We start from the raw sequence: 24,891 nt of genomic DNA, 5'->3' as shown, positions 1-24,891 counted from the left end.
CACATTGATGAGAGAATACAAAAACAACATCTTCCATAGTCGTTTGTTTATTATGCATATACCATAAAAGTTACAAATGCAGTATATTATTTCTATTATATAAGTTCTTTTACACGTAGATTGATTTCACACGACAATACATGTATCGCCGAGTTGTGTGAAACGAGTCACGATACGCGTATGAGATATAAAATATGATTTCATTTGTCTCTTTCGTCATTTGTTTCGTTTATTCTTTAATTGAAATTGAGAGTAGCTCGTCTCAAGCATATATTTTAAACGAAGATATTTTCTTTTAAAAATGCAAAAGTTTGAGGTCCCATCTATTTGATGTTATATAAAAGAGATAAAGGAAAAAAGAAGTGAAAACGAAATACTGATTTAGTATATAAATAAATAAGTGGATATAAACGCATAAAAAATGTTTATAGAAAAAAGGAAGGCAATTTAAAAGTGTTACAGATTTAAAAAGCTATATCGTGAGAAAGTACAATTTTCTTTAAAATACATTAATAAACAAAATATATCCCTCTCAAAGAAGGAAGTATAAAATATTACAAAATTTTCATGCATATTTATCATAATTTTTTAATCTATTTATCGCGCCGATTTTCAAGTAATTTTGTATTAAAATAATAAAACTCCATTACTCAACTTTTTATAGTTAATAGATTATGTTACTCACTAAAAATTATTAAACAACGAAATTGAATGTATTTAGTTTGTTAAAAAAAAACAGGAACATAAAAATTAGAAGGTTTTCTATTTTGTAGGACCAAAATGATACCGAATCCCTCATGTGAATGACACAATTTGTTTTGATGTTCTGCTGTTTTGTCTACCGATTTTATAATGTCACCAACAGCCGAGGTTTTTGGGATACACGAAATTAGTATCGCGATTCCATTGTGATATATGTACAACATACATACATATATTCAGTATATATCATACGCATATCGCAATATACATATCAGCGTGTGAAACCGACCAAGAGGCCGAGGTTGCTAAGATACACGAAATGAGTATCGCGATACTGCGTCTCACGAGAATCGTCATACATATTCGGTATCTATCGTACGCATATGTATACGGATAGGCTTGTGAAAAATCATTATTCAGATTTTTTGTTTCTATCGCGTGTCTTCATACAATTCTGAATGATTGTTCGAAAATGTACAAGATAGCAGGCACTTACAAGTCGAAAAATACCCATTAGCATCGATTGCAGAAATAATTCTCGAATCGAATTAAGCGGTGACATTCCAGAGCATAAAACAGTTAACATAAATCCTTCCATACCGACAGTAGAGAAAAATTTCCCGGCCTAAAATATATTATTTTATTAATTATCCATTCCTAATGTAATTAATATACAATCCTGCTTTTACTTACCAATGCATCTTTAAAAAGTTTATTTGCTACCACTTCTGGACTAACAAGAGCACTAGTTTCAGATATAAGCTTTGTTTCAAGTGGTTTAGATAATTCTTCTATAGCAAAACCTGGAGTATCAGTATCTGGAGGTAGACTAAGAGTTACAGAAATATTATATGGTGCTAATTCCATAGATATACTTTCTGCCAAACCACGAAGTGCAAATTTTGTACTACAATATGCAGAATAGCCAAATATACCTAAAAAGTAGAAATACCATATATAAAGATATGTTATATAATGTAAATCTATTTAATTGGGAAATTCAAAAAATACCTAATAATGCAGCTTGAGAAGAAGTTAATACTATAATTCCTTCCTGAGAAGCTTTCATTCTTTGGACAACAGCTTTGATACAATAATATGTTCCTAAGAAATTAATACTAATCATTTTCTGTAGATCTGCTATAGAAGTATCTTCTATTTTGCCACAAATTGCAGTTCCAGCACAATTCACCAACATATATATTGGACCCATAGTTCTTTCTAAATCACTCAGAGCTTTTTCAACAGCATTATAATCTTCACCAATATCTAAAGATAGACATTCAACTTTTTGAACATCCTTGTTTTTGCATGCATGAATGATTTCATTTCTTGCAACCTCTAATTTATGAACATCTCTTGCAATTATTGTTACATGTGCTCCACACTTTGCAGCAAGGATTGCAACACATTTTCCTATACCACTTGATCCACCAGTCACCTGTCATAAAATATTAACAAATATTTTTGTAAGTGAACATTTAAAACTTATAAAATCATGCAGTTATAATTAGTTTGAATACAATTGTGTAATTTATTACTAAAATAAAATTTGAAGTAATTTTATTTACATTTTAAAAATATTTAAAAAATAAGAAATCTTAATAAGGGTTAGATATACATTAGCTTTTAATTACTTACAACAACATGCTTTTTATTAACATCTCTTAGTCGTTTTCGCCAAAAGAAATATCTCACAAATGAAACAGCAATTAGTAATACTATAATTATTAATATTACATTAAATATCACTACCATTATTTTTGTTCTATGAACCTTTTAACAATGTTAACTCCTGAAGAAAAACAAATCCAATTCATACATTCAAGTATTACTATTATTAAAGAACAGCTTATATAAATATCTTCGTTTATATTAAATATTACGTTCTACATTAAAATTAATCTTTGGAGCGGTCATATCTCTTGATATGCCGGTAAAAAATGAATAAAAAACTGATAACATTCATTTATCATCATAACTGAACTTTCTTAAGTTTGTATGTAGAATTGTATACAGACGGATTATAATCTCATGTAATTTGTAATCTTTGTACCCCGGATATATAATTTTACGATATCAATATTTCTCATAATTGTATCACCTGGTATCACATAGACAGACGATACGTAAGAGTATAGACGAAATATATACAGGATATACCCACAGATATGTATGTATACTGTGGATACGAGGTCGCATGAAGCCGCGTGAAACAAATTGATCGCAGTTATATTCTGGTTTTAGTACGTAGCGCGACTATCGTTCAACCGGTGTACTTTACTCTCTAGTATTCCTCTTCGCGCATGCAACGTCGCGAAAAAGTCCCACGTCGTGTCCATTAGTGACAAAGTGTTGAGTTCTACGACTGCGAAGCGGAATACAGAAGAGTGAAGTACTACCAGTCAAATGGTAGTGGCGCCACATACTAAAGCCATAATACGGCTAAAAGTCAAGTCGCTTCCACATCATATCATATCCATGTTCACGGAATTTAATATCCATAGCAAATTCCATAGTATACTATTGACGAAATATTCAGTCAATGGTTTCATGCACATATTTCGTATAAAACGTGCCTCGAATCGTCTTCTTTAATTTCAGATTTGATTACAAAAAAAACTAATGGTTATTTCTAATTTGAGAATAACTCGTAGATACTTTTACAAGATTTTGCTTCATTTTGGTATTTTTCTTTATTCATACATTAATCTCATAAAATATTTATTGTACTTTTAAAACATATATATGATATAAAATCTGATATGACACTAACGTTTAATATGTAAAACTGTGCAATAAAAAATAGTTATGAAGGTACGTTATTTTTTGTGATTTTTTAATCTGTCATTTTGTTGTATTACTAGACATTTGTAACATCTAACATATTTTAAAATTATATATATATATATATATATATATATAAATGTAAAAATAGTTCTCTTAATCTACAACTACAGGTTCTTGTAAAAAATGGACGGAATTAAATACTATCGCTGAAAACTCAATTACAAAACAATATCATATAAAACAGAAAAGTTTGAAAACAGATCTACAAGTATTTACTTAATATTAACGTTACCAAAAATAGTTTGAAACTTATTCTATAAATAAATCTTATTTAGATACTATCAATATAACGGGCGATTATATATATCCTCCCCTTGATAATCCTTGATGACTTTGTAGATTGGGCTGCATTTGCATCACTAAATTTCGAGATTCCTTACGCAATCTATAACCAGCTTTTGCATCTAGATACAACAAACTCGAAGCTAACCAGTGGAACATGAACGAAACAACTGCCAAACCATATGACCATGATAAATGGTTAAAGTTTGGGTACATCAACCAGTCTCTGCGCCAACATTGCCCTCCAAATATTGATACTGCTAAAAATAATAGGGTTCCTAAAATTTAAAGATTAGTTGAAAGTCAAACTTTTTTGCTATAGTAATGTTACATTATTGAAAATTTCCATTTACCTGCTGTAATACAACACACAAAAGCAAAAGCTGAAAGCAACCATTCATAATTCAACACAAATTTTAAGGGCCAACGGACTAAGGTCAATGCAATCACAACTTGCGCAAAGAACGAGAGTAAAAGAGAAAGAGTAACAAATGTCTGCACAACCATTAACCACCCTGGCAATAACCATTCTCTGATCACATAATATTCTTCTGAGAAAATATGGTGACATCCATCAAATTGTTTGTCAAACTGATAATATGGATATCTAAACTGTTCGAAACAATATTCCCATAGTCCCATATGTTTAAAATTACTGAAAGTCTCTTGGTAAGATTCAATCCAATAGGGGCTGAAATTAAATTAATTTAATTTAATTAATTATATTTACAAAATTAACGAAAGTTTATTATATATTGAATAGTATTTAAAGACATGTATTTTCTATAAAAAGAACTAATAATATGTATCAAATTTTAATGTTTAAAAATTATTACCTAGTAAATGCCATAACCAATAATAAACCTGCAATATATGTAATTACTCCACCAAGTACCACCGCGTCTAAAAAAAAGAGATTATGAATGTTTTTAATGCAATGCAGGTCTAAAAAATGACATTGCTTACTTGACGCACGATGATAATCTTGTTTATCAACAGACATGCCGATTGTTTGATGTTATCAGTGTATATAATTTATGTCACAAATCGTTTATTTATAAATCTCAAAAATATTCTCTTTATCGTAAACTTGCCACACCTTTCATTGTTTCAGTACTGCCAACAATGGTAATAATATAACTTATTAGTTGATGCTGACATGCTATAGTCAGATCCACGATCATATAAGTACATTCATATACACTGCAGTCATAAATTTTATCTTAGACTGAATGGATAACGTCGCATGTAATGCAAAAATGATCTGAAGGTTTGGTGATTCCCGAAATCTTGTGACAATCGGTAGTATCACGTATCAGATCTATTATATATCTCGTTTATGATTGAATATAATTCTTAAACTCACCGCTCTAAAATGTACAGCGCATAAGAAAGCTCCTTATTTTTAACACAGTCGGTATTTCAGAACATAGGATTCCATAAAATTATAAATCTATATATCACTTGCACCTCTACTTTGTTGCACTACTTTGTGCAAAGATATATTATATTGTTGAATAAGTTTATTTCGTACCATCTTTGCGTTAGAGGTAAAGAAAAAATTGTAACATTGTATGAAAGAATCTGGATAGTATAATGAAACAATACATTGTTCTACTTTGCAACATCTTAAAGTTTATTTTATACCATTCTTATTATTGTTTATACATCGTTAATTATTATATTATATAAATTGCAGTCATGTATGTTTATCTTAGATACCTATTGACAGGTGGCTCCATACGTTCGTTTTAGAAACTTCTTTGGTATTCCCTCTTTGCTCTCAGGGTAACCATAATCCACTGATAAGAATATCTTTCACAGCAAAATTAATAACTTCTCTAAATTAATGATCTTTCTTTGTTTTATTCATCTCCAAATGTAACTGTTACACACGAGGCATGAAACATATGCACAGATCAGTTATAATATATTTGTTTTTAATATAGACTGTCACATAATACGAAATATATTTTTTATCAACGTTCGTTATTTTCCTTTCTTGGCAAATATTCGCTGAACGAAGAGAAAAATCTGAAGCATAAATCATAATAAAATATATGTCCGAATATATGTGTCATTATTCAAACGGGTAGCTTAAATGCATTGCGCGAGAACCGTAGTCGAGATGAAAAAGCTTCCGAAATGCGGATCGATCCTGCGCTCCGTGCACGGCTCCAGGGCGGGTTGCATATAAATAGGTTCCGACGGAACATAATCAACTTAAGGAAGTTGTTGAAATAAAATTAGCCTGTTGTCTGTGCATGATCTGACTTTTTCTCCTTAACTCGTGTATTATCGACCGATGGCGAATTGACCGGAATGATTATTAATTAGCCAACCCCGGGAACTTGAATAGTTCGGTGCTCGTAGAAAGGGGTGGGGGTAGATGGGTCGTACGTGCATTCACCCCCGTTACCGAGGGGCAAAGTCCCCGCTTCACCCTTGCCGTTATCCTTCGAGCAAAAGGTCACGTACCACCACCCTGTCGATCGTTCACCTCGTCCTGGGAGTCACTCCTGGTAGTCAGGTTAAAGCGGAAGGTATGAAGAACCTCTTTGCACTTGGGATATGAACGACGCGAACGTGAAAAGGGATGAGTCGCATTATCTCCTAGCAATTTCTACCTGATTAAATGTAAACCACTGTCGTTTCAAACTGGAAAATAACAAACTTTAGAGGACGGATTTGCAAGGATGTTTAGGTTAATTATACAAATGAAGGAGCATGGATTACGGTTTTATACGACTTTTCTTTTTAAAGTTATAATATAACCACGTGAATTATATTTAAAGGACAATAATGGTGGAAATTATTATTAATTGCTTATATATATGTATACATAATTTATATTTGTATATATACATATACGTATTTCTGTACATATGTTAATTAAATGTATTATAAATAATAATAAATAAGTGATATTTGAGGTGAACGAAAGTGTAAGGTAATGTGTTGTATAAATGATTACGTATTGTACTAATACGGGATAGAAATTTATTGTCACTGATGCTTATTTCACAGAAGGTAAACGTACGCTTTGCGATATAAATTATCCATTATATGTTTGAACGTATTGCGCAAAAGCATAATATATTAGTTCTTTAACACATTGTACGCCATTCGCAGATCGCCATGTTATGAATTATTGTTTCGCATGGTAACATACATATGATATTCCTTTAGAATAATAAAACAATACGAAACAAAGAAAAACATTTCAAAAATCGTAAAAAAAATGTATTTCAAAATATCGTTTATAATATCCTAAGAGGGAAACGGATTAAGTTGTCCCTGCACTTTACTCGTTACTTTCTTACTCAATAACGTGTCATTCGCATTTTTATCATCGCGTAAACGCGATCCTGCTATCTCACGGCCAACAAGGAGCAGTTCGATGGACTTCGATATCGTGTTTCGTGCCTTCCGAACGGACGATCGAGCACGAAACTCTCGACGTCGGACAAAGACAAGGAATAATACGACGTGGCAAACAATGAACCCCTTTCGGTATTATGTTCCCCGTTCTGACGAAAGAAATATCCAGTGTCGTTCGTCGGCCACCGTGGCGCAAGCGGCGCGGCGCGGCGCTGCGGCGCGCTATTTCAAGACCGCGACAAATTATCGTTCGCTCGATACTCTAGAATTTTATATTTGTCGCGAGTATATTTCGGACGTAATGGCCGTTTATTACGCAACGACTCCTGGTCTCGCGTCAAACGTGGGAGGCCATGTGAAAATTACGTAACGTTAACAGCGTTACGATGTAACTCTCTGTGTCTCTTGGATGTTCGTAAACGGACGGGGGACCGCAAACACCGGGAAACACGAACCTACGTCCACCGGGAGTCGCTAATCCTGGAGGTGAGGCAACTTAGTTTCCGACTCTCGACGCCCTCGTAAAATCCAGAATGGATCTTAAGCGGTCACCAGCAGCGATTCTCCGTCGTCGAAACGTTTCGATCGTGCGGAAAATTCGACACAGGAGAACATCCTGCGGTGAATTCGCGACGCGAACCTTGTCCCTTTCGTGGTGAGCTGGTTGTGTGCATCGGTTCCGGCTTACAGAACGGGTAAAGCCGATACGGAGCCGGGCCACGAGGAGAGGATCGTAGAGTAGCGTTGGTACGATTTCGGACAGAGAAGCGTACGTTGCACTCGCCAGAAGGGAGTGTCCCGTGCGACCCACCCCTCCCCTCCGTCCTTCGCCACCGCCTCCGCGTCAGTACCCCTCCTGTGATACCCTAGCTACGACCCTGGGTTCCGTGTCTCCCGGGCTGCACCGGGGGGTGAACGCCCTCGCCTGACCCAGACTCAGAATCGATCTCCATTCGTTGCACTGTTGGCAACCCTCACTCCCGCCCCACCACTTCTCCGAGGCACCCTCTGTCCCAGGGAGGCTCGTCACACTCGTGGATTCTCCACGGAACTAGCTCCCTGGAACGTTAAAAAAAAAAAAGAAAAGAAACCCAGCTACGGTGGCTGGGCCTCCTGTCTTCGAGCTACCGAAGAAAACCACCCTTGCCATTTGCGGTTCTGTTCTTTTCGTTTTTACGCCACGGCCAGTACTTACGGTTGTAGGTGGTAATATTTTTTCAAGAATTCAGAAAGATGTTCGATTAGAATTCTACAAGGTAGAATTATAACAATGTTTCAGGGAAGGGAGAATATTTCCGTTTCTCTTAAATGAGATTGTACTTATCCAACGTTCGTTCACCCCTGTCAATAACCGCGGATGATATTCCGAGAATTTATGCAAATTCGTCTAACAGTAGAAACTGAGAATGAGAGATAGAAAATCGCGAGTTTCTTCGAAAATCATTGGCCTTCAGATATCGAAACCGATTTCATGGTATCGTATAACGCGAAAGAATTTTAATGGATGGATATATGCTATTTGTATCCCTCTGCAGCTCGTGAATTGTTAACACTGTGCTATTTCAGTGAACGTTCTCTCTCTTATAGGCTTAAACGCAGCTTTGAACATCCTGGCAGGATCTATAGAATGCCGGGTAAAAGCGACCGCCGATCTATTTTCCCCTGGTAAGCAGTTCCACGTGTTCGTATCGCGTTCGCGTAATTTCAAACCGAGTAACAAGTGTAAGCTAAGTAACTGTGTAAAGCTGCTTGCAAATATAGTCACACAGTGGTTGGACAGCGTGTCATTTCGTATCGCCATGAAAATTCTTAAGGATGCTACGTAATTTTATCTTCTCGATATCTGAGTGACGTAAGGATGTCATTTTTGTAAAACAATCTATATACAAAGGGAAAAAAGCGCTGGAAAATGATAGTGAATCAAGCAAAATTACGCTGTTATGGATGAATTATTTTTTTATTGAACGACCGTGAACGTCAAGGGATGAAACAGTTGCTTTACGAGGAAAAGTAACATCGAAGTGGTTTCACGTCATTGTAGCTAAGACATTATCTGCAATATCACCGCGGTCATTTTACTCGAAGCACCGTAACTTCGTATAAAATTATTAGCGTGAGCTTTATATAAGAGTTGGCTAATGAAAATAAATCAAAGATAATGACAGGCTTCCTAAAGTGTCCTCAGGGTGTGAAACGGTGGGAAGTTTTCATCGCATGATATACGACGGTGAATTAAAAAGGTAGCTCAAAACCCGGGATCGGTTTATCTTTTATCACTCTTACGAGTGTTTAAAATTGAAAGAAAGCGAGCCACTATTTAAATTAATTTTCTTGTCACGAATAAAATTATGGATCGAGTTATATGAAGTATTACCAGAACTTGAGGTTCCAAGCATAACGATACATTTCTTTTTCTTCTTTTTTTCGCATAATATACTTCAGAGAAATTATATTTTTCTCTTAAAATTTTACGCAAAAAGAAGCTTTAAACCGTTATCCATCACATTATTCGTAATCAAAATATTTCTTCATTCAAAATTATTATACACATACAACTGTTATAATATCGATTCCGCAGCTGGTCGCCGCATTCTCTATATCAAAATTAAAACCTGAACAATCAAACAAAGTGACACTAATTTCAAATCCATCTCGCAAATTATCATTCGCTATTAGTGAAACAGTAAAGCAAAAGTAAAACAAAATCAGTGCAATAATAAAAAGACACAGTCCCGAAGTCCATCGAAAACGTTTCTCATTCGCATCCATCTAAAGAACATTTACATCCCTGCGAAGTCCCTTCGACTCGTACATCATCTTAAGTACTGTCCGTACATCCCGTGAACGAAGCACCAACCCATCGAAAAAGCGAAAGAGAGACGAGATAGAAGGCGAAAGCAGAAGCCGTGGCTGGTCTTTGTTCCCATTAATATCCAGGAAATAATATCCCACGTAAAACGCTTCCGATGGCGAGCGAAAGAAAGTCATTTACCGGCCCCGTCGCGACTGAATTATAGGAGTGGCGCGAGTCAAAGGGACGCGCATCGAAGCGTCCTGTGCGTGTATTACCCCGGCTAACGATTTCATCCGCCATCCGCAGGGGGTGAGAAGCCGCCGGGGAGAGAAGCGATGCGGTGGCAGCACCAGAAGAAAAAGTCACTCGAACGAGAGATAGAGAAGGAGAGCGAGGGGTGCAACGCCGCGTAAGTAAGTAAGTGCAGCTCGGCTCGATGCATTCTTCTCGGTTTTCTCTTGGTTCCCGTGGCCGTTACGAGAGGTCCAACGGACTTTTTAACGAGCCAAGCCGTTCCTACGCCTTCTAGCTGCTGCTGGTGCTCGCCACCTCGAAGGGGTGGATCGGTATCGTGGCCGGGAACATTATGCCAGCGCCGTCTGCGAGACATTGTGCGCGCCAGCTTCCACGGAATATTACGACCGAGGAAAGAAAGATATGCAGAAACAGCAGGGGGATGGAAGGGGGAGTGGAAAGGGGGTGGCGGCGACACGGGGTTGGATTCGATGGGTCTCGCTCTTTCTCTCCCTTCCTCTTGTCCTGATATTTCCGTGGTTCTCGCAGTCTTTCAGCCAGCTTCGTGGGAGTGGTTCGAAGAAAACGCGACACGACGTTGCTTGTTTATTTATTTATAACGGCGCGTTTTGATGGATGCGACATAATGAATGGAGGGTTAAGAAGCGGACCGGTGTAACGCCAGTGACTGATTTCTGCTGCATGTCTGGAGCGGATTAAGGCAACAGAAATAGAAAAAATCGAATGGGATTGTGCCGCAGCAAACTGTGAAACCGTGGATGCTAATCGCCTAGTTTTATCGAAGCTTGGTGTTATTATTTGAAATTAAATTTTTCTTCTTTTTTTTTGGTATTGCAAAGATCTTGGTTTTGATTCGAAGAATATAATACATTTCGATACTTAATAGTTTGTTGCTAATGGGGTAGATATGTTTGAAAACATTACACAGTATTCTTTATATAGATATTATGTATGATATTAGTTACATATAACGAAGGATGAGTATCATAAATTCCGTGTTCAATCATAAATGTCTATAAATCAAAAACTTATTTTTGAGTACAACAGGCATGATCTAATCGAATATTGGGAACAACTTAAAACTACGAATATCATGTAGAAGTATTCATAAAAAATAGCTTCGGACAACGACTATTTGCAAACAGATTCTGCAAAATTTTCAATAACGAATCAACTGCGAGACAAATGATAAACAGTAAACGACAAGCACAAAACATGAATTACTATTATCAACCAAGATGAATGAAAATTCCCGTAATATCGTTGGCAACATTCCGCATAAGGAATGAATGCAACGAAATACTCTTGCTTCTTGCTTCGAACAGAGCTATTGTAGCAGCTTGCTGCGCAATTACAGCTAAGTCGCGAATGTAACTAGAATTTCCTAATCTCTGAGCTATCTTTGCGAACAAATATTCGTCTCGTCGGTATATCTAAATTTCTAAGTGGAAATCTGCGTAGATGGATTTGTCTCTTGAATAATTATCGTATATATCTATACGTTCGAACGAATGATATCATCTATTCAATGTTGGACGATTTACTTGTCCACGCTAGACGTTTTCGCGTTTTACGATCGCCCATGAAATCGTTTTCAGAACCAGCGTGCGTGAAACGCGTGCTATTGCCCAACGCAAATCGCTTGTCGCAGCACTTTTACAATTAAAACTATCGTTGCGTTTTTGAAAAAATAAAAAAATCACAGTCTTTAATCTGTAGCTATTCGGTGCGTTGCTTTTTACGATTATAGATTATTTATAACTGGCTTATTAATACACCACCGCGTCTCCGACACACCATCAGCGTGTATTGATTTTCGTTGCGACACGTTGCTCGTTATTTTTAAGCCGTACGTTCCGGCCGTAATTAATTCAATTGAATCGATGCACTCTCACGACGTGATCATGCTGAAAACATGTTAAACGCCATCGGTTCTGAGTATTTTTTAGGAACGAAGGAATTCTTGGAAGAATAGAACGCATTCATCTAGAGTGATTTTCTCAGAAAATCAACGGATATAAAAAACATCTGCAATTTTTTTACGTGAAACACAATTCAAGAATACGTCTGTTCTCTAATTCGTTTTAGTCGAACGGCAAAATAATTAGAATCTTACTATTTTAGATATTTAGATTGTTAATATTTTTTGACCAACATTTCCACATACTTTTATTTGTTATTGGAAACCTCATATATATATATATCAGGTCGTCTGAAAAGTTTCTTTCGTTTTATAAGGAAATAATGGATGGACAATATTTTTCGTTTTATATTATTTATAAAATAAAGATCACAACGTTCGGCAGATTAGGTTTCATGTTTGTATAAAGATGCGTCATTGTAAAAGATGTGTCTGTAAAAGAAAGACATTTTTCAGACAACCTAATATATAGAATATATTATTAAAGTATATGAATTACTAGATAATGTATATATAAAGGTGTATCGTTGTTAGATTAGTATCTTTTAGTTGGTATCATGAAGGTTACCGAATTTAGTATTGTCATATTACTTGGTAAGATATTAGTAAATTTTTGATCTAGTAAATTTCGTTAGTAGTTCGAGGTAGTTGAATTCTTTTGCTTCTTTGGATCTCGAGATCATTGGAATCATGATAGGATTCTCGGATCCTTAGAATCCATACAGTAGAATTTTTAAATTGTTGAAACCCATACACTAAGTATTTAAAGTTTATGAATCCTACTGTTTGGGTTCCAACACAATCTCAAAATACTATTATATATATGTGCTTTATCGACATCAGCATTCTATTTTATATATTCCAATAAACTTGAGATATTAAATAGTGGCCGTTCCAAAGCACAGATGCAGCGATATTTTGTGGAAAATCTTATTTTTCTTCTCTTTTATCTAAAATTTCTTTTACACAGAATAACGAGTGGGCTCGATCAATACGAAGAAAAAAGCTTTGCTTCTGTGAATGCATGGTTCCAGGAATTTAATTCATATTCTTCTATAACATCTTTTTCTGACTGCGCTGAAAAGAGATCTACGATGACCTATCTTGTACGTAGGACGATGTTAAAAGGGAATACGTGGATTAAAAATCGTGATGAGAAAAAGTTATAAGAAAATCATATCGAGCAATATCAAATAATTAATACCTCTATCTAAGTTTCTTAATTTCCGATATTTTGTTCGGTAATTTGCTTACTAAGCCAAACGATCAGAAGTAAGGAAATGATTATTAATGAAGCTTGCGATAAAGCTCGTCAATTATCGTTTAAACGGCTAAAAATAAATTTCCATGTCCGATATTCACGTAGAGGATATGTGGTTAAAATAAAAAAGCAATACACTTCATTATTGGCCAAAAACTACGAGTCTAATTTTACGATATCGTATTTTCAATTTTCGAACCAAATCTGATTTTCGATAGTGATACTGATAAGTGTCGATTCCGAATCTGCCGATTTTCAAATTTTATATATAGGTATGTCAATGAGACAACGAAAAGTTACATAATTTTAGTGAAATACGTGATATCGATCTGAAAGTAGAAACTCAATTCTCCTGTCGCGCATAACCATCAAACTGAAACTCTAACTTTATTTTCCTCTTAATTCCTCTGTTTTTCTAGTCAACCAATACAGAATCTCCCCCTGCAAAATAAAGATGCCGTATAACAACCCTGCAACTCCCGCCATCTGCCAAATCGAACGAATAATGAAAACTTCTCATAAACGCGTCAAAATCCGCAGTCCAGTTACAGTCGACCGGCGAGCTCTCTGCGACATCATCGGTCCGCATTCTGACGAGCGCGTTTTACAACGAGGCAAACGTTGCGCGGTAGCAGTGCGCGGATTCAGAGTTCCGCGAGGAAGGAGCGACGCACGTCGTTCTAGCTGCGAAATGAGGCCATTTCTCTCCCCTGTGTCGTCGCCGCGCACCGTCACGCCACCGATGCGCCCCCTTTTTCCACTTCGAGATACGTCAACGCTTTGCAGAGAACAATCAGGGGGAGAGAGTTCAGTGCACCAGGCCGGAGTTCCACGAACTCCTTTTCCCGGCGGATGCGCATTCGTCGCGGGAATATCAATTGACTATAACGAAGTTTCACGCTTTTGGAACAAACTTGCCGCTGAAATTTCAGCGATACCATGCGCGACACCGAGTTTGTTTCTACCAAGATCGTGACACCGGCGACCTGTTGGCGGAAACGAGGCTTATCACCAGTGTAACGGACACTGCTTCCCGATCGATCGCTAGGCTGACGGACGATGTACGACACAGCGATCTGACGTAGAATCGTACTACTTTTAATGGAAAATTATTGCGAGGATGTTATTAGTGGTTAATGGCATCGATAGTAGAAAAGGAAGAAGTCAAATATTGATATATTTCGTAGGTATGAGTTTTAAAGGTATCGAAGAGCAGAAGTAATCTTATGACGAAGCAATGCATTATAACAAGCCACCTTATAACAAAGTAATAAATTATCTAATAGGAAAGTCGAGAAGTATAACGATCAAAATGGAGAACTTTTCAAATCTGAGATAATTAACACTAGAACTACCGATAGTTAACACGAAGCTATTTCTATCAAAACCAGTCAAAATGATTGGTCTTTAAAAAATACGTAATAATAGAATATTTATATATTTATTGATTTATTACTTTCTTACAGAAGGAATTCCATGTCATGTAGTACATTTTTGATATTATTAATCCATCTGGGACCATGATCCTTAAACGAAGGTTGACACATTTATAAAATTGTAGAACCAGTCATTTTCACTGGTGTGGAATTTCTAGTGTTAATATTTAGCGTTCTGACGATCGATCTGGAACTTTCTTGATAACTGATATCATCATATTGAATGATATACAGTAAAAATTGTAAAAACGTGTGGGAAGTTGTACAAAATGAGGAAACTGGTTAATTGGGGTTCGATAAACCGATTGCAGAACCCTTTTACATTTTCACAAGTACCAGTCATTTTGACTGGTATTGGTATAAATAGCCTTGATATAAAATTATTTTTGGTTTGGATACATAAAGAATAAAATAAAATAAAATTCATTATATTATTCTTTTGGTTCTCGTTGCAAAAGTCATTACATCATTGCGGAAAAAAATATAACATGAAGTAGGAATTTTAAAATACAATTGTAAAACCAGACAATTTGACTGGTGTGGTAGTTCTAGTGTTAAATAACTGTGTAATGGTACATGTATTAGATTGTCCGAAAAATGTCTTTCTTTTACAAACACGTCTTTTACAACAACGCATCTGTATGTTGTGATCTTTATTTTGATAGGACAAAATGAATCATACGTAATTCGATAAAATAATATAAAACGAAAAATGTAGTGCATCCATTATTTCCTTATAAAACGAAAGAAACTTTTCGGACGACCTAATAGCTGTATATAATAATACGTGTGACAATATTATATAGAAACACGATTATCTAGGAAAAATCAATATCGAAGACGCACGTTTAAAACAAACCAGCCCACGTTTAAAATAATGAAATACGGAATACAGTGATAATATCAGAAAACAAGTTAAAAATCTGTATCGATAAATAAATATCATAGTATGACTATTTATAGTGACATTGCGTATATCGTAAACGCTTCGATCAAACAGTAAATATCACCAATTGGATATAAGGACATACTTCCCACGGTCGTAGAAAAATCGACATTGACACATCGATATCCGTATCGTTTAATCTATGTCGCGTACGTACTTTGTACACGATAATCGTGAAATCTCGGTTTATCTGAAACCTAGTTATAGCAGATAGCAAGTAATAAAATAACGATTTACAAGACATACGAAACGTAAAAAGATACACAAGCTGGTATCTTGAGATTTAAAGCTTCCAATCTTGATATTTGTGATCCGAGGTCTGAAATTTGTTTCAGGTCTTCAGGACTAACGTTTGATATTTGGAATGTGGAATCTAGGATCTGGTATCCAAAGTTTGGGATAGTTTATGATTCCATGGTATTGAGACTTGGAAAATGATTTCTTAGTGATCTATAACTGATTTACGATCCTAACATCTAAGTCGCTACTTTAGTTTTCGCTATCAATGTGTAATTGTTCTCATTTCAGTGGAATGATATTGTATCCTTCTTTAAACACAGTTATAAGGTTCTGAGAAAAGCCATATTCATACTTGGAGACTCAATGCTAAAATAATTGTAATTTCAGCATGGTATAATTCAACTCGGACCACAATCACCACATCAGATTGTTTTAATTTATATACTAAAATACAATTAAATCATACAGTTTTCCAAAAATTATCTTTCAAAACGGATGATTAATCTTCGCATACATAAAGCTCACAACAAATCCCAAACTCAGCACCGCCTTGCAATCTTCCATTATGACATAATCTACGTAACCAAAATGCTTACATAACATGTGTCGTATAAATTTCAATCTCGCCTCGCATTTGTACGAGAATAAATTACCAAATTCGTTGCGAACAATTTATCGACGAAACAACATTCGGTCATAAAGCTTGCGGAAATTATTCAGAAATTTCGAATGCAGCCCACAGACGACACGGACGTGAAAACGCTATATTCAGAAATCTTTGGTAACTTCCGTCTGCGTGGTCATAAGCGGCCTCTAAGACGATCGTTCGATCGATAGGCGAGCAAGCAGCAGCAAAATAAAAATACAAACAGCCGATATACCAGCCATGTGTATGTCCTAATCCGCGTTAGCCACAATTTCGAAAGCCCGTTACTCCACACGGTCACCCTCCACGCCCTAACGTTTTACCCTCCAAATTGGAGCTCGTGTATCATTAGCTATTCAAATTCATTTCTGCGCTGTATTACGCGACTGAAATATACGCAGCGTTATAACGGTAGCGTGATTGCCTCCACTTTAGTCACATCGTTGAAAACGAACCCCAACGTTGGCCGTGCCTCTGCTTAAGGGCGCGTCTGTAGCGGAGTAGCTCGGAGTTCATTGCACTGGAAAAGTTTCGCCGGTTTTCGCTCGATCGACGAGCGAACGGGCAGATCCCGGACGTTTCGACCAAGACAAAACGTAAACGGAACGTGAAGGTTGCTCGAAAGTTATTAGGTTAGACTTAACGCTGGGTAAACTAATAAGGGAAGGTCATGATCCGGACGAGTATCTCTTCCACAGGAGTGTAGATGGTTAAATGTGCTTGTTAAAGTGGACTTTAAGGGTGTTCGAAGTATTCAATTTGTTAACTTGCTCGGAAAGAAGATCGTTCGGAATTGTTGACGACTTTTTTGAACCTTTCCCTCGATCGATGGTGGTGAAAAGTCTTAAAACTGATATTTACGAATATATTGTACAAATGTGTTAATTTCATTAAAAAAAAAAAAAGAAAAAAGAAACTATTGAAAAATTTGTAACTAGTAAAGATACGAATGGAAATATAAAATTGATATTTTGATGCAAAAGCTGAAACTTTGAATAATCTTGTAAATTTTGGCTTTTTCAAAAATTGATAGCTTTCGTGTCGGTTGAGATTTATACTTCTTTCCATTTTATATCGATTTTGTACTGCATTTGTTAATTAAGCGATGGATCGTTGAATAGATATTATGGCAGTAGATTCAGTCAATTTATAGCGGAATTTAAATATCACAGATTTCGTTTCGCATGGAACAGATCACGGTGTTTTAATGGATTTGCGTTTCGAATTAAATCGAACTGATCGATCATGGCACTGCTGCAACGGTCGTTGTACATTGGGGCGTTACCCTTTACCGATAAGAGTTTCCCTCCTTTTTGTATTATTTTCCTCCTGTTTGATATCGTCTGTATATCTACTTAATATCGTCAGTAATCATTGACTATAACATCCCATTAAATATTTAAAAGAAGTAATTTTCTAAGACTAAAATTATTTCATACATTTTTTATTTTCATTACATGTATACGGAGTTTATGTTATACGAGTCAAAGCAATCAACACTAATTTCCAGAGATCTTTTGGTTTTCAAATTTTGTTTTTAAATCCACCTAAATACCTAGAGTCGATCAATTTGTTTTCTCTCGTGGTACATACGATAGATAAATATTTCATACCAAATTATAGACTAATAAACAACAAAATAGATTTCATTCCGAGACCTTACGAAACTCCTACGTAATAAAACCTATAAAATTTGTCGTAATGTAAAAAAAAAAAAAAAATAAGTAACTCTTCGATTATCAAACAATTTTCGCTCTGCACACGCATTTTACAAACTGATCCTATTGCTGATCGCTCAAAGCAAACATCTACGAACTTCATGTTTGGAGTCTGAAATAAATTGATTACGGAAACCTGTCTTCCGTAAGATCATCTGCAAAAGCGCACGGTAATACGTTTGATCGAAATTATTGCCACGCTATCCGACGATTCGAATCTTTTCTTTCCTCGTTTTTCTGGACGAGGAGAGAGACGAAAAGAGAATTGGCAATTAATTGTTAAAAATGCCTGAGGACAAGGTATTACGTTAGGGGACGACGCGCTGGACACTCAACCGTATAGGGCTTGTAATCACGCGCCGGTGTAACATTACCAAAACTTATGTCCCTTTAGCGGAGAGGAAAAATTACGAGAAACGTTAATGGCTGCGAATTATTTACATGTTCTCTGCCAGCCGCGGACGGGCCGAACCATACGCGAAAACCGGCTGCGCGATGATTTACATGAATCGTAATTCAACCCCGCTAGTTTCAGTCAGCGTAACTCGTGGTCGGCCTCGCAGCCCCGCCTATAATTCGCATGCGCTCATTTCCCAGACATCGCGGCCTCAGCAACCACGTTGAATCAATAATTAAGATAGCATCCGATCGCCGTGCGGATCCACGAAACCGGAACCGTTTCGATCACGCCAACGTCGATTTCTCACCGGGTACTTCACTGGCGGGAAATTTGATTGCTCTGGATAAATTGAAGATGAACGTTTTTGTTGGTAAATAGAGCGTAATTTTGAATAACGCTTGGTTTTGCATTAAAAAGTTGCTTTCGTTTAGTTATCGCTTGGGAAGTCTTGTTTCTTCTCTATCTTTACAATTCGACAGTAAAAGCAGGGTTTGAGTGTTGAAAGAGATGAAAATGGCGGTCAAAATTGCAAAAGACAAGAGAAATTTGATAAACTTCGGAGATTTATAGATTTAGAATTCAAAACTTTGATCTTCCCAGCAGGTATTAATAGACGAATTTCGCAAGCGAGAGTTGGATGAACTTGCAAACAATTCGCAAACAAGTATCTCGGGAGATGATATCCGGCTACCTTGTAAACTACCCTACATAACTCACGTAGCGTGATAACTGGCAGACCCTTGAACTTGCATTTCGAAAATTACAAACGATCAACCAACAACGTACTAAATGGATTCTTTTATCCCTTCGATCTCCCAGAACATGTTAAAATAAGAATTAATATTAATATCCTTAGATTTGTATCTGAGAAAAAACAAGTTGCGAACATTATCGATATAATCATTAAAAAATAAGATACTCGACTGACCCTAGAATCAAAGAGAACTGCAAATCCCAACGCACTTCCTTCTCCCATAAAAATCAACTCAAGCTATCTCTGTAAAACAGTAGAGCCATAAAACCGTGAAACCAATAAAATCTCCACGACACCATTGCTTCCAACATCTAAATTTCTCAGGACGATATATCCACGTTCTTCGTTCCTTCTTCTCTCACCATCGACCATTCGATACGTCGAAACATCGTGTCGTGGTGTCTTAGATGTGCCTTAGACATCGCCGCCACCTGGCAAAATATCGTTGTTTACAAAGTCCCACGTGTCGCGTTCAGCTCACATTCTCCCCGATAATATCGATTGCCCGGCACAGTGGAGAGCAGGAATTTTTAATGCTTTCGTCATGTCGTAACTCGGCCCGGCGGCGGCCCGATCCGGCACACTCCGGCCTCCTCTCCCTGGACGAGGAGAGCGCGCCGCCTTGTTTATCAGCCCCGGGGATTTCTATCGGGACCGAGCAAACTCTCCGCCGGCCGGTACACCTGTCTATGCGCAACAACGGGCACAGGTGTCCGCGCGCGCGGTGACAGTCACGCGGCAAGGTGCAACGGCCGAGCGTGACTTCTGCTGGTCGAATCTGCGCAATGGGATCAGCGCACCTCGGAACACCCTGTACGAAATTCGACAGGAAGTTCGATCGCCAAAAAGAGGGATCTTCCTCCGTTTCGATTATATGCTACAAAACAAAACGGAAGAGGCGTATGTAAATGCGAGAACATAGAGAAGTAGCGGCGCTCGTTGCGCCGTACTAGTACACCGACGTACAAGCACGAGATGGGGTGAAACACAGGAGGCGAGACAGAGAGGTACGCAGGAACCTTGGCGAAGAAGCGAGAACGATGGATAAACAGAAACAGGATCGAGCAAAAGACCGCGGGGGCGGACGAAACGAAAGGTGAGACGCAGAGAAAGATAGAGAAAGACGTTAAGTAAACGAAGTAAAGTCGAAGAGAGACGGCAAGGAAGAGGGTGTCCGGGACGGTGGTAGAAATTAAAACGCCGAGACGTGCCGGCCCGTACGCTGGTATAATGGATGTGTACGTAATATGTACGTGTATATGCGTTCGCGATAAATCGGGACGAGGGATGAGAAGGGGCGGGGAAGACCGGAGGGTAGGAAGTTGGCTGGGTGGCGCACGTTGCGATGTCAGAGGGGCGTCCTGGGGACGCATGCGTACCTGCCTCGGCCCTGACTGCACCGCAGGGTGGTTCAATGTTACGGGAGGGCACTGACCCGAGCCGGAGAATCCACCCATCGGTGCACCGAGGTGGCTACACCCCTGGTATACGTAGGAGCCCGCCGGTCCCTGCAACCAGCCCTCCGACGATTCACTCTCCTCCAGCTTCTCTCCCTCGTCCCCGGACACCTCTCTCTTCCACCCTCGTTTGGTGTTGCTCTATACCCAGCACCGTCGACATCGACTGATTCTGTGCTACCACCACTACCATCGCCGCGCCGCCACCACCACGTCAGCCCGGTATCGGCACCGATATCGGCGTAGCTACCGTCGACGAGGGTACGGAGCAGCATCGTGGCCCGGGATAACCATTATCCACCTCTCACAAATCACCTGGACCCACCGTTTACCACGGCATGGCTCGTCTTTGCCGTGCTATGATTTGATGCATGGCGCGTGGGCCTTCCGCGACCGATAAAGCCTCTGGTTTGGACCTGGCCCGAATGGCAACTGCAAAGGTGGCTGGTAAATGGAACGGGTCCACGTGCTCCGGCTAGTCGTCTGGAAAGTCGATTATTATTCATTGGTAATTAAACGTTAATGGCGGGACGGTGGCCGTTTTAATAACGGACGCGCACGCCGCACAACGATCACGATATCGTTAATCGCGCGTGCTACGTTTGTTTACAGAGTTACGGCCCTGTGCACGAGGGTCGCCACTTTGTAGAGTAGCAATTGTACGGACGGATGACGCTCACCGAAATGTTCGAACCGCTCCGCGCTCCAACGTCTGGTAATAATGAATCTACTCTGCTTGTTGAAATTTTTCCTACGATTTAGCGTTTGTGTGAGAATCGAACATTCTTTCGAAATTCGGTATTTATCGCCAGATATTTCATTATCTCTACAATATGTTCTCGATCGTATAACGGAAATGTACAGGCGAGAACATTCTTTTCAGCATTTAGGTTAATTAAATTCTTGTATTGAAATGAGAACGAATTAACCGGGCGATTAATTCGTCAATATCTTCGATATAATAATTTCACTATTGAGATACATATCCTTTATTTCTTTAGATACTTTTTTATTTCAATCGAGAATAAATTTGATGATATCTATATTCCTAAAGAAAATACCTATTAATCCGAGATTGGTTCATCATTATGAATTTTCAATTTTTCATTTGCATTTTATATACTTATAGGAAATTTAAATATGCAGAGTAGACGATATATATAAATAAGGTACTCATAATATTTACAAGATGGAAGGACCTTTTCCTTAGTTTAGTTGTATACGTAAAAACCTGAATTTGCATAAACATTTACAATCATCAAACATAGCAATCGTGAAAGTCTCTTAGGATACAATCCAGTTTATATGTTGGATATCGGTTATTTAAAAAAAAAAGGAAGAACACAAACGATAATATCGAAACTAAATTATAAATCTTCTTACGCTTGATTTAAGCCTAGCGAGTGCTTTCAACTTTATTGATGGACGCGTTCATTCAATTTTCAGCAGTGCTTTCACAACGCATCCACCTAATCGGCAGATTAAGATCTCAGAGTGGCGCAGTATCGGTCGCAACGCGGTGGTCCACGCGGGTTCTTCAACCCCTCGGGTCGCTACCCTCTCGGAATCGTTCGTGGTCGACCCTGAAAACGGCTGTCGCTTTTTGTCGGTCTAACTCGAAAGAAAAGCATGCGCGAAAATAAAACTGCGTGACGTAGAATCGTTCTTGGGAAAAGTAGGTCTCGCTTTGTGGCGTTGCTTTTTCCACCAAAGGGGAATAGTAGAAAGAGTCGTTGGTTTTTCGATTAAATGACATCCTGTTCGTGCCGCAATCAAAACTTCGCGTCAAAATGGCATAAAAGTCTAGGAAACCTAAGCGTAAAAATTTTTCATTCACGATTCAGACTATTTTATTTTGTAGAATTCTATCTTTATCAGAAGCTTCGAAAGTTATGTTTACAAATTAGATTTTCAAATTTGTTTGCAATATTAATTATCTATAATAATAATAAATTGGTAAAATTTGAAACGAACCTGAAAATATATACAGAAATTACAAGATATTTAATACAAGTATATTAACACTCTGACTGCCACGCCGAAATCACATGTTTCGCTCAGGACACCAGGGGAGTATTTTTATTATTCAAAGCATATAATGGCAAAACAGTAATAAATTGACGATGTAAGACAATATTCTTCCCCAAAGAACCGTTTATTTTATTGGAGGTCACGGGTGACCACCGTGGCGCCTTGGTAACAATTGATAGTGACATATTATAACAAGGCTTCGTTTATTTCAACAAACCATTCGCATTCGTTATTTCGTCGTAAGCAAAACGCCCAGAATATATTGTCGAAACGTGTAGAAGATATTAGTAAGCAATATTTGCTCATTCTATATATAATAGTAAGGTATGTGCACACTTTTAACTTCAATCATATATATGATTATAAAGCAGCATTTACAATTATTTTCTAAGCTGTGTTTATAATAATATTCGTAGATTACCCCTCAAAGATATGGATGCAAACACAGTGCACCGTTAGATGCAAGATTTGTTCTCATTTTTCTTTTTTTATTGATGTTCTAGTAAAAATGTTTAATTGTTCAATGGGGCACTTTTTGTTTCAAAGTATCTTCTATTTATCGGTTATATTCAAAATGTCCTAATTGTTAATTTTCATACAATTTTTACAATTGTAAGAAGTTCAAGCGCTCCGGTCACCAATGACCATCGTGGTGTCATAGGACAAACCGTGGCCGATCATATATGACCAACGTGGTAGTCAAAGTGTTAATAAACCTCGATATTCCGTAAGGCCATATCAAACGCTTGTTATGTATATACAAACTTTTTACTAAATATATATTTGCAATAAATATCTCGCAATTTCTACATACAAATGTTACCAATGAAATCTCATTCCGGTACTAATGAAATTTCAAAATGTTTCGTACAACATATACGATACAGAGATTAAACTTTTCCATGGTAAGTGTTCAAATACTTAAACGTCCAACCTTTCGCTGAACAAGCTATTATAATAATTTCCTCGACATTTAGACATGGTAATAAATGACATATTATCCGTAGGCAAAGCACGAAGCTTCATTATTCCATTACCTAATCTCAGAAACTCTATCTGCTTTCCCCAACTAAACATCTTTATAAGCAGAAGTCGTAGAACTGTCGATTCTCAGAGCTTGCATAACGGTCTGTGATCTCGGTAGCCTCGGAGGTAGATCCTGTAATCTAGATCCGCAGACCAACTAGTATCGACAGGCGATAAACGTCAAAGATCAAAATGCCGGCCTAAAATAATTCAATTCACCAAGTCTGGCAGCAGCCACGAACGGTTGGTGTAAACGGGAACCTTTGTCGCGGTTTCGAACGTTAAATGTCGGATGTTGGCTTCCACCGATGCCTATATAACTAGCACTTGAGACGACCTGGCAGGGGGTTTCCAATGGGGGTTGACTCCGCCGGTTGGGTCGATTCCCTGTTATGCTAATTTGTCAACGGTCGGGCTCGGGGTAGTCGACCGAGGCTCAAAAATTATTCCACGCTCGGCTGGCTCTCTTCTCTTTCTTCCTTCGTTTTATTTCTTTCGGTGTTCCGCTATTTCCACGTTTCTTTTTCCATTTCTCTGCCAGTCCAACAACGGCCTAACCGCATCGTGGCTGGCCCACGAAATCACGAAACTGTCGTTTGCTCGACCGCGAGAATTCGTTCCGGAAAATCGTTCTCCTCCCCTTCTGCTTTTTCAACCCTTGTTTCGAAGATCTGTGTGCGCGACGTCGGTCGACATTCGTCTTCTTCAGGATAAATGGGTGAGCAGAAGGAACACGCGCTCCTATACACACATGTTGGTGAAAAGGTCGTCTTATTGGGCGGGCAGGACAG

At 37.8% G+C, this 24,891-nt stretch overlaps 2 protein-coding genes and 1 long non-coding RNA gene across 3 annotated transcripts; 1 reads left to right on the top strand and 2 right to left on the bottom strand.

Annotated features, from left to right (window-relative positions):
- Window positions 1–31: 31 nt before the first annotated feature.
- Window positions 32–3,215, bottom strand: LOC100647336 (3-ketodihydrosphingosine reductase). The gene is made up of 5 exons (XM_012309647.3): window positions 2,807–3,215; window positions 2,344–2,497; window positions 1,714–2,143; window positions 1,396–1,637; window positions 32–1,327 (listed from the first exon to the last, which is right to left on the bottom strand). The coding sequence occupies exons 2-5, from the start codon at window positions 2,458–2,460 to the stop codon at window positions 1,115–1,117; spliced, it is 1,002 nt and encodes a 333-aa protein (XP_012165037.1). The 5' UTR covers window positions 2,461–2,497; window positions 2,807–3,215; the 3' UTR covers window positions 32–1,114.
- A 145-nt stretch (window positions 3,216–3,360) lies between these two features.
- On the bottom strand, window positions 3,361–5,134 carry LOC100647459. The gene is made up of 4 exons (XM_012309649.3): window positions 4,801–5,134; window positions 4,671–4,737; window positions 4,188–4,525; window positions 3,361–4,112 (listed from the first exon to the last, which is right to left on the bottom strand). The coding sequence occupies exons 1-4, from the start codon at window positions 4,835–4,837 to the stop codon at window positions 3,850–3,852; spliced, it is 705 nt and encodes a 234-aa protein (XP_012165039.2). The 5' UTR covers window positions 4,838–5,134; the 3' UTR covers window positions 3,361–3,849.
- Window positions 5,135–20,952: 15,818 nt separating this feature from the next.
- On the top strand, window positions 20,953–23,019 carry LOC125385204. The gene is made up of 3 exons (XR_007224232.1): window positions 20,953–21,551; window positions 21,656–21,758; window positions 22,490–23,019. It is a non-coding gene; the product is annotated as an uncharacterized LOC125385204 (long non-coding RNA).
- The last annotated feature ends 1,872 nt before the right edge of the window (window positions 23,020–24,891 follow it).

The sequence above is a fragment of the Bombus terrestris genome, chromosome 6 (assembly GCF_910591885.1).
Source record: "Bombus terrestris chromosome 6, iyBomTerr1.2, whole genome shotgun sequence".
NCBI lineage: Eukaryota > Metazoa > Arthropoda > Insecta > Hymenoptera > Apidae > Bombus > Bombus terrestris.
Note: the sequence above shows the minus strand (reverse complement) of the source record. Positions and strands in the feature narration are given on the sequence as shown.

Excerpts from the sequence above, each read along its gene's own strand:
- LOC100647336 (XM_012309647.3), bottom strand. The coding sequence starts at position 2,460 with ATGGTAGTGATATTTAATGTAATATTAATAATTATAGTATTACTAATT. Across the intron at positions 2,144-2,343 it reads TTAATAAAAAGCATGTTGTT|GTGACTGGTGGATCAAGTGG; the intron begins GTAAGTAATTAA and ends ATTTTATGACAG. Across the intron at positions 1,638-1,713 it reads TTCTCAAGCTGCATTATTAG|GTATATTTGGCTATTCTGCA; the intron begins GTATTTTTTGAA and ends TCTACTTTTTAG.
- LOC100647459 (XM_012309649.3), bottom strand. The coding sequence starts at position 4,837 with ATGTCTGTTGATAAACAAGATTATCATCGTGCGTCAA. Across the intron at positions 4,738-4,800 it reads AGATTATCATCGTGCGTCAA|ACGCGGTGGTACTTGGTGGA; the intron begins GTAAGCAATGTC and ends TCTTTTTTTTAG. Across the intron at positions 4,526-4,670 it reads TTGGTTATGGCATTTACTAG|CCCCTATTGGATTGAATCTT; the intron begins GTAATAATTTTT and ends ATTTAATTTCAG.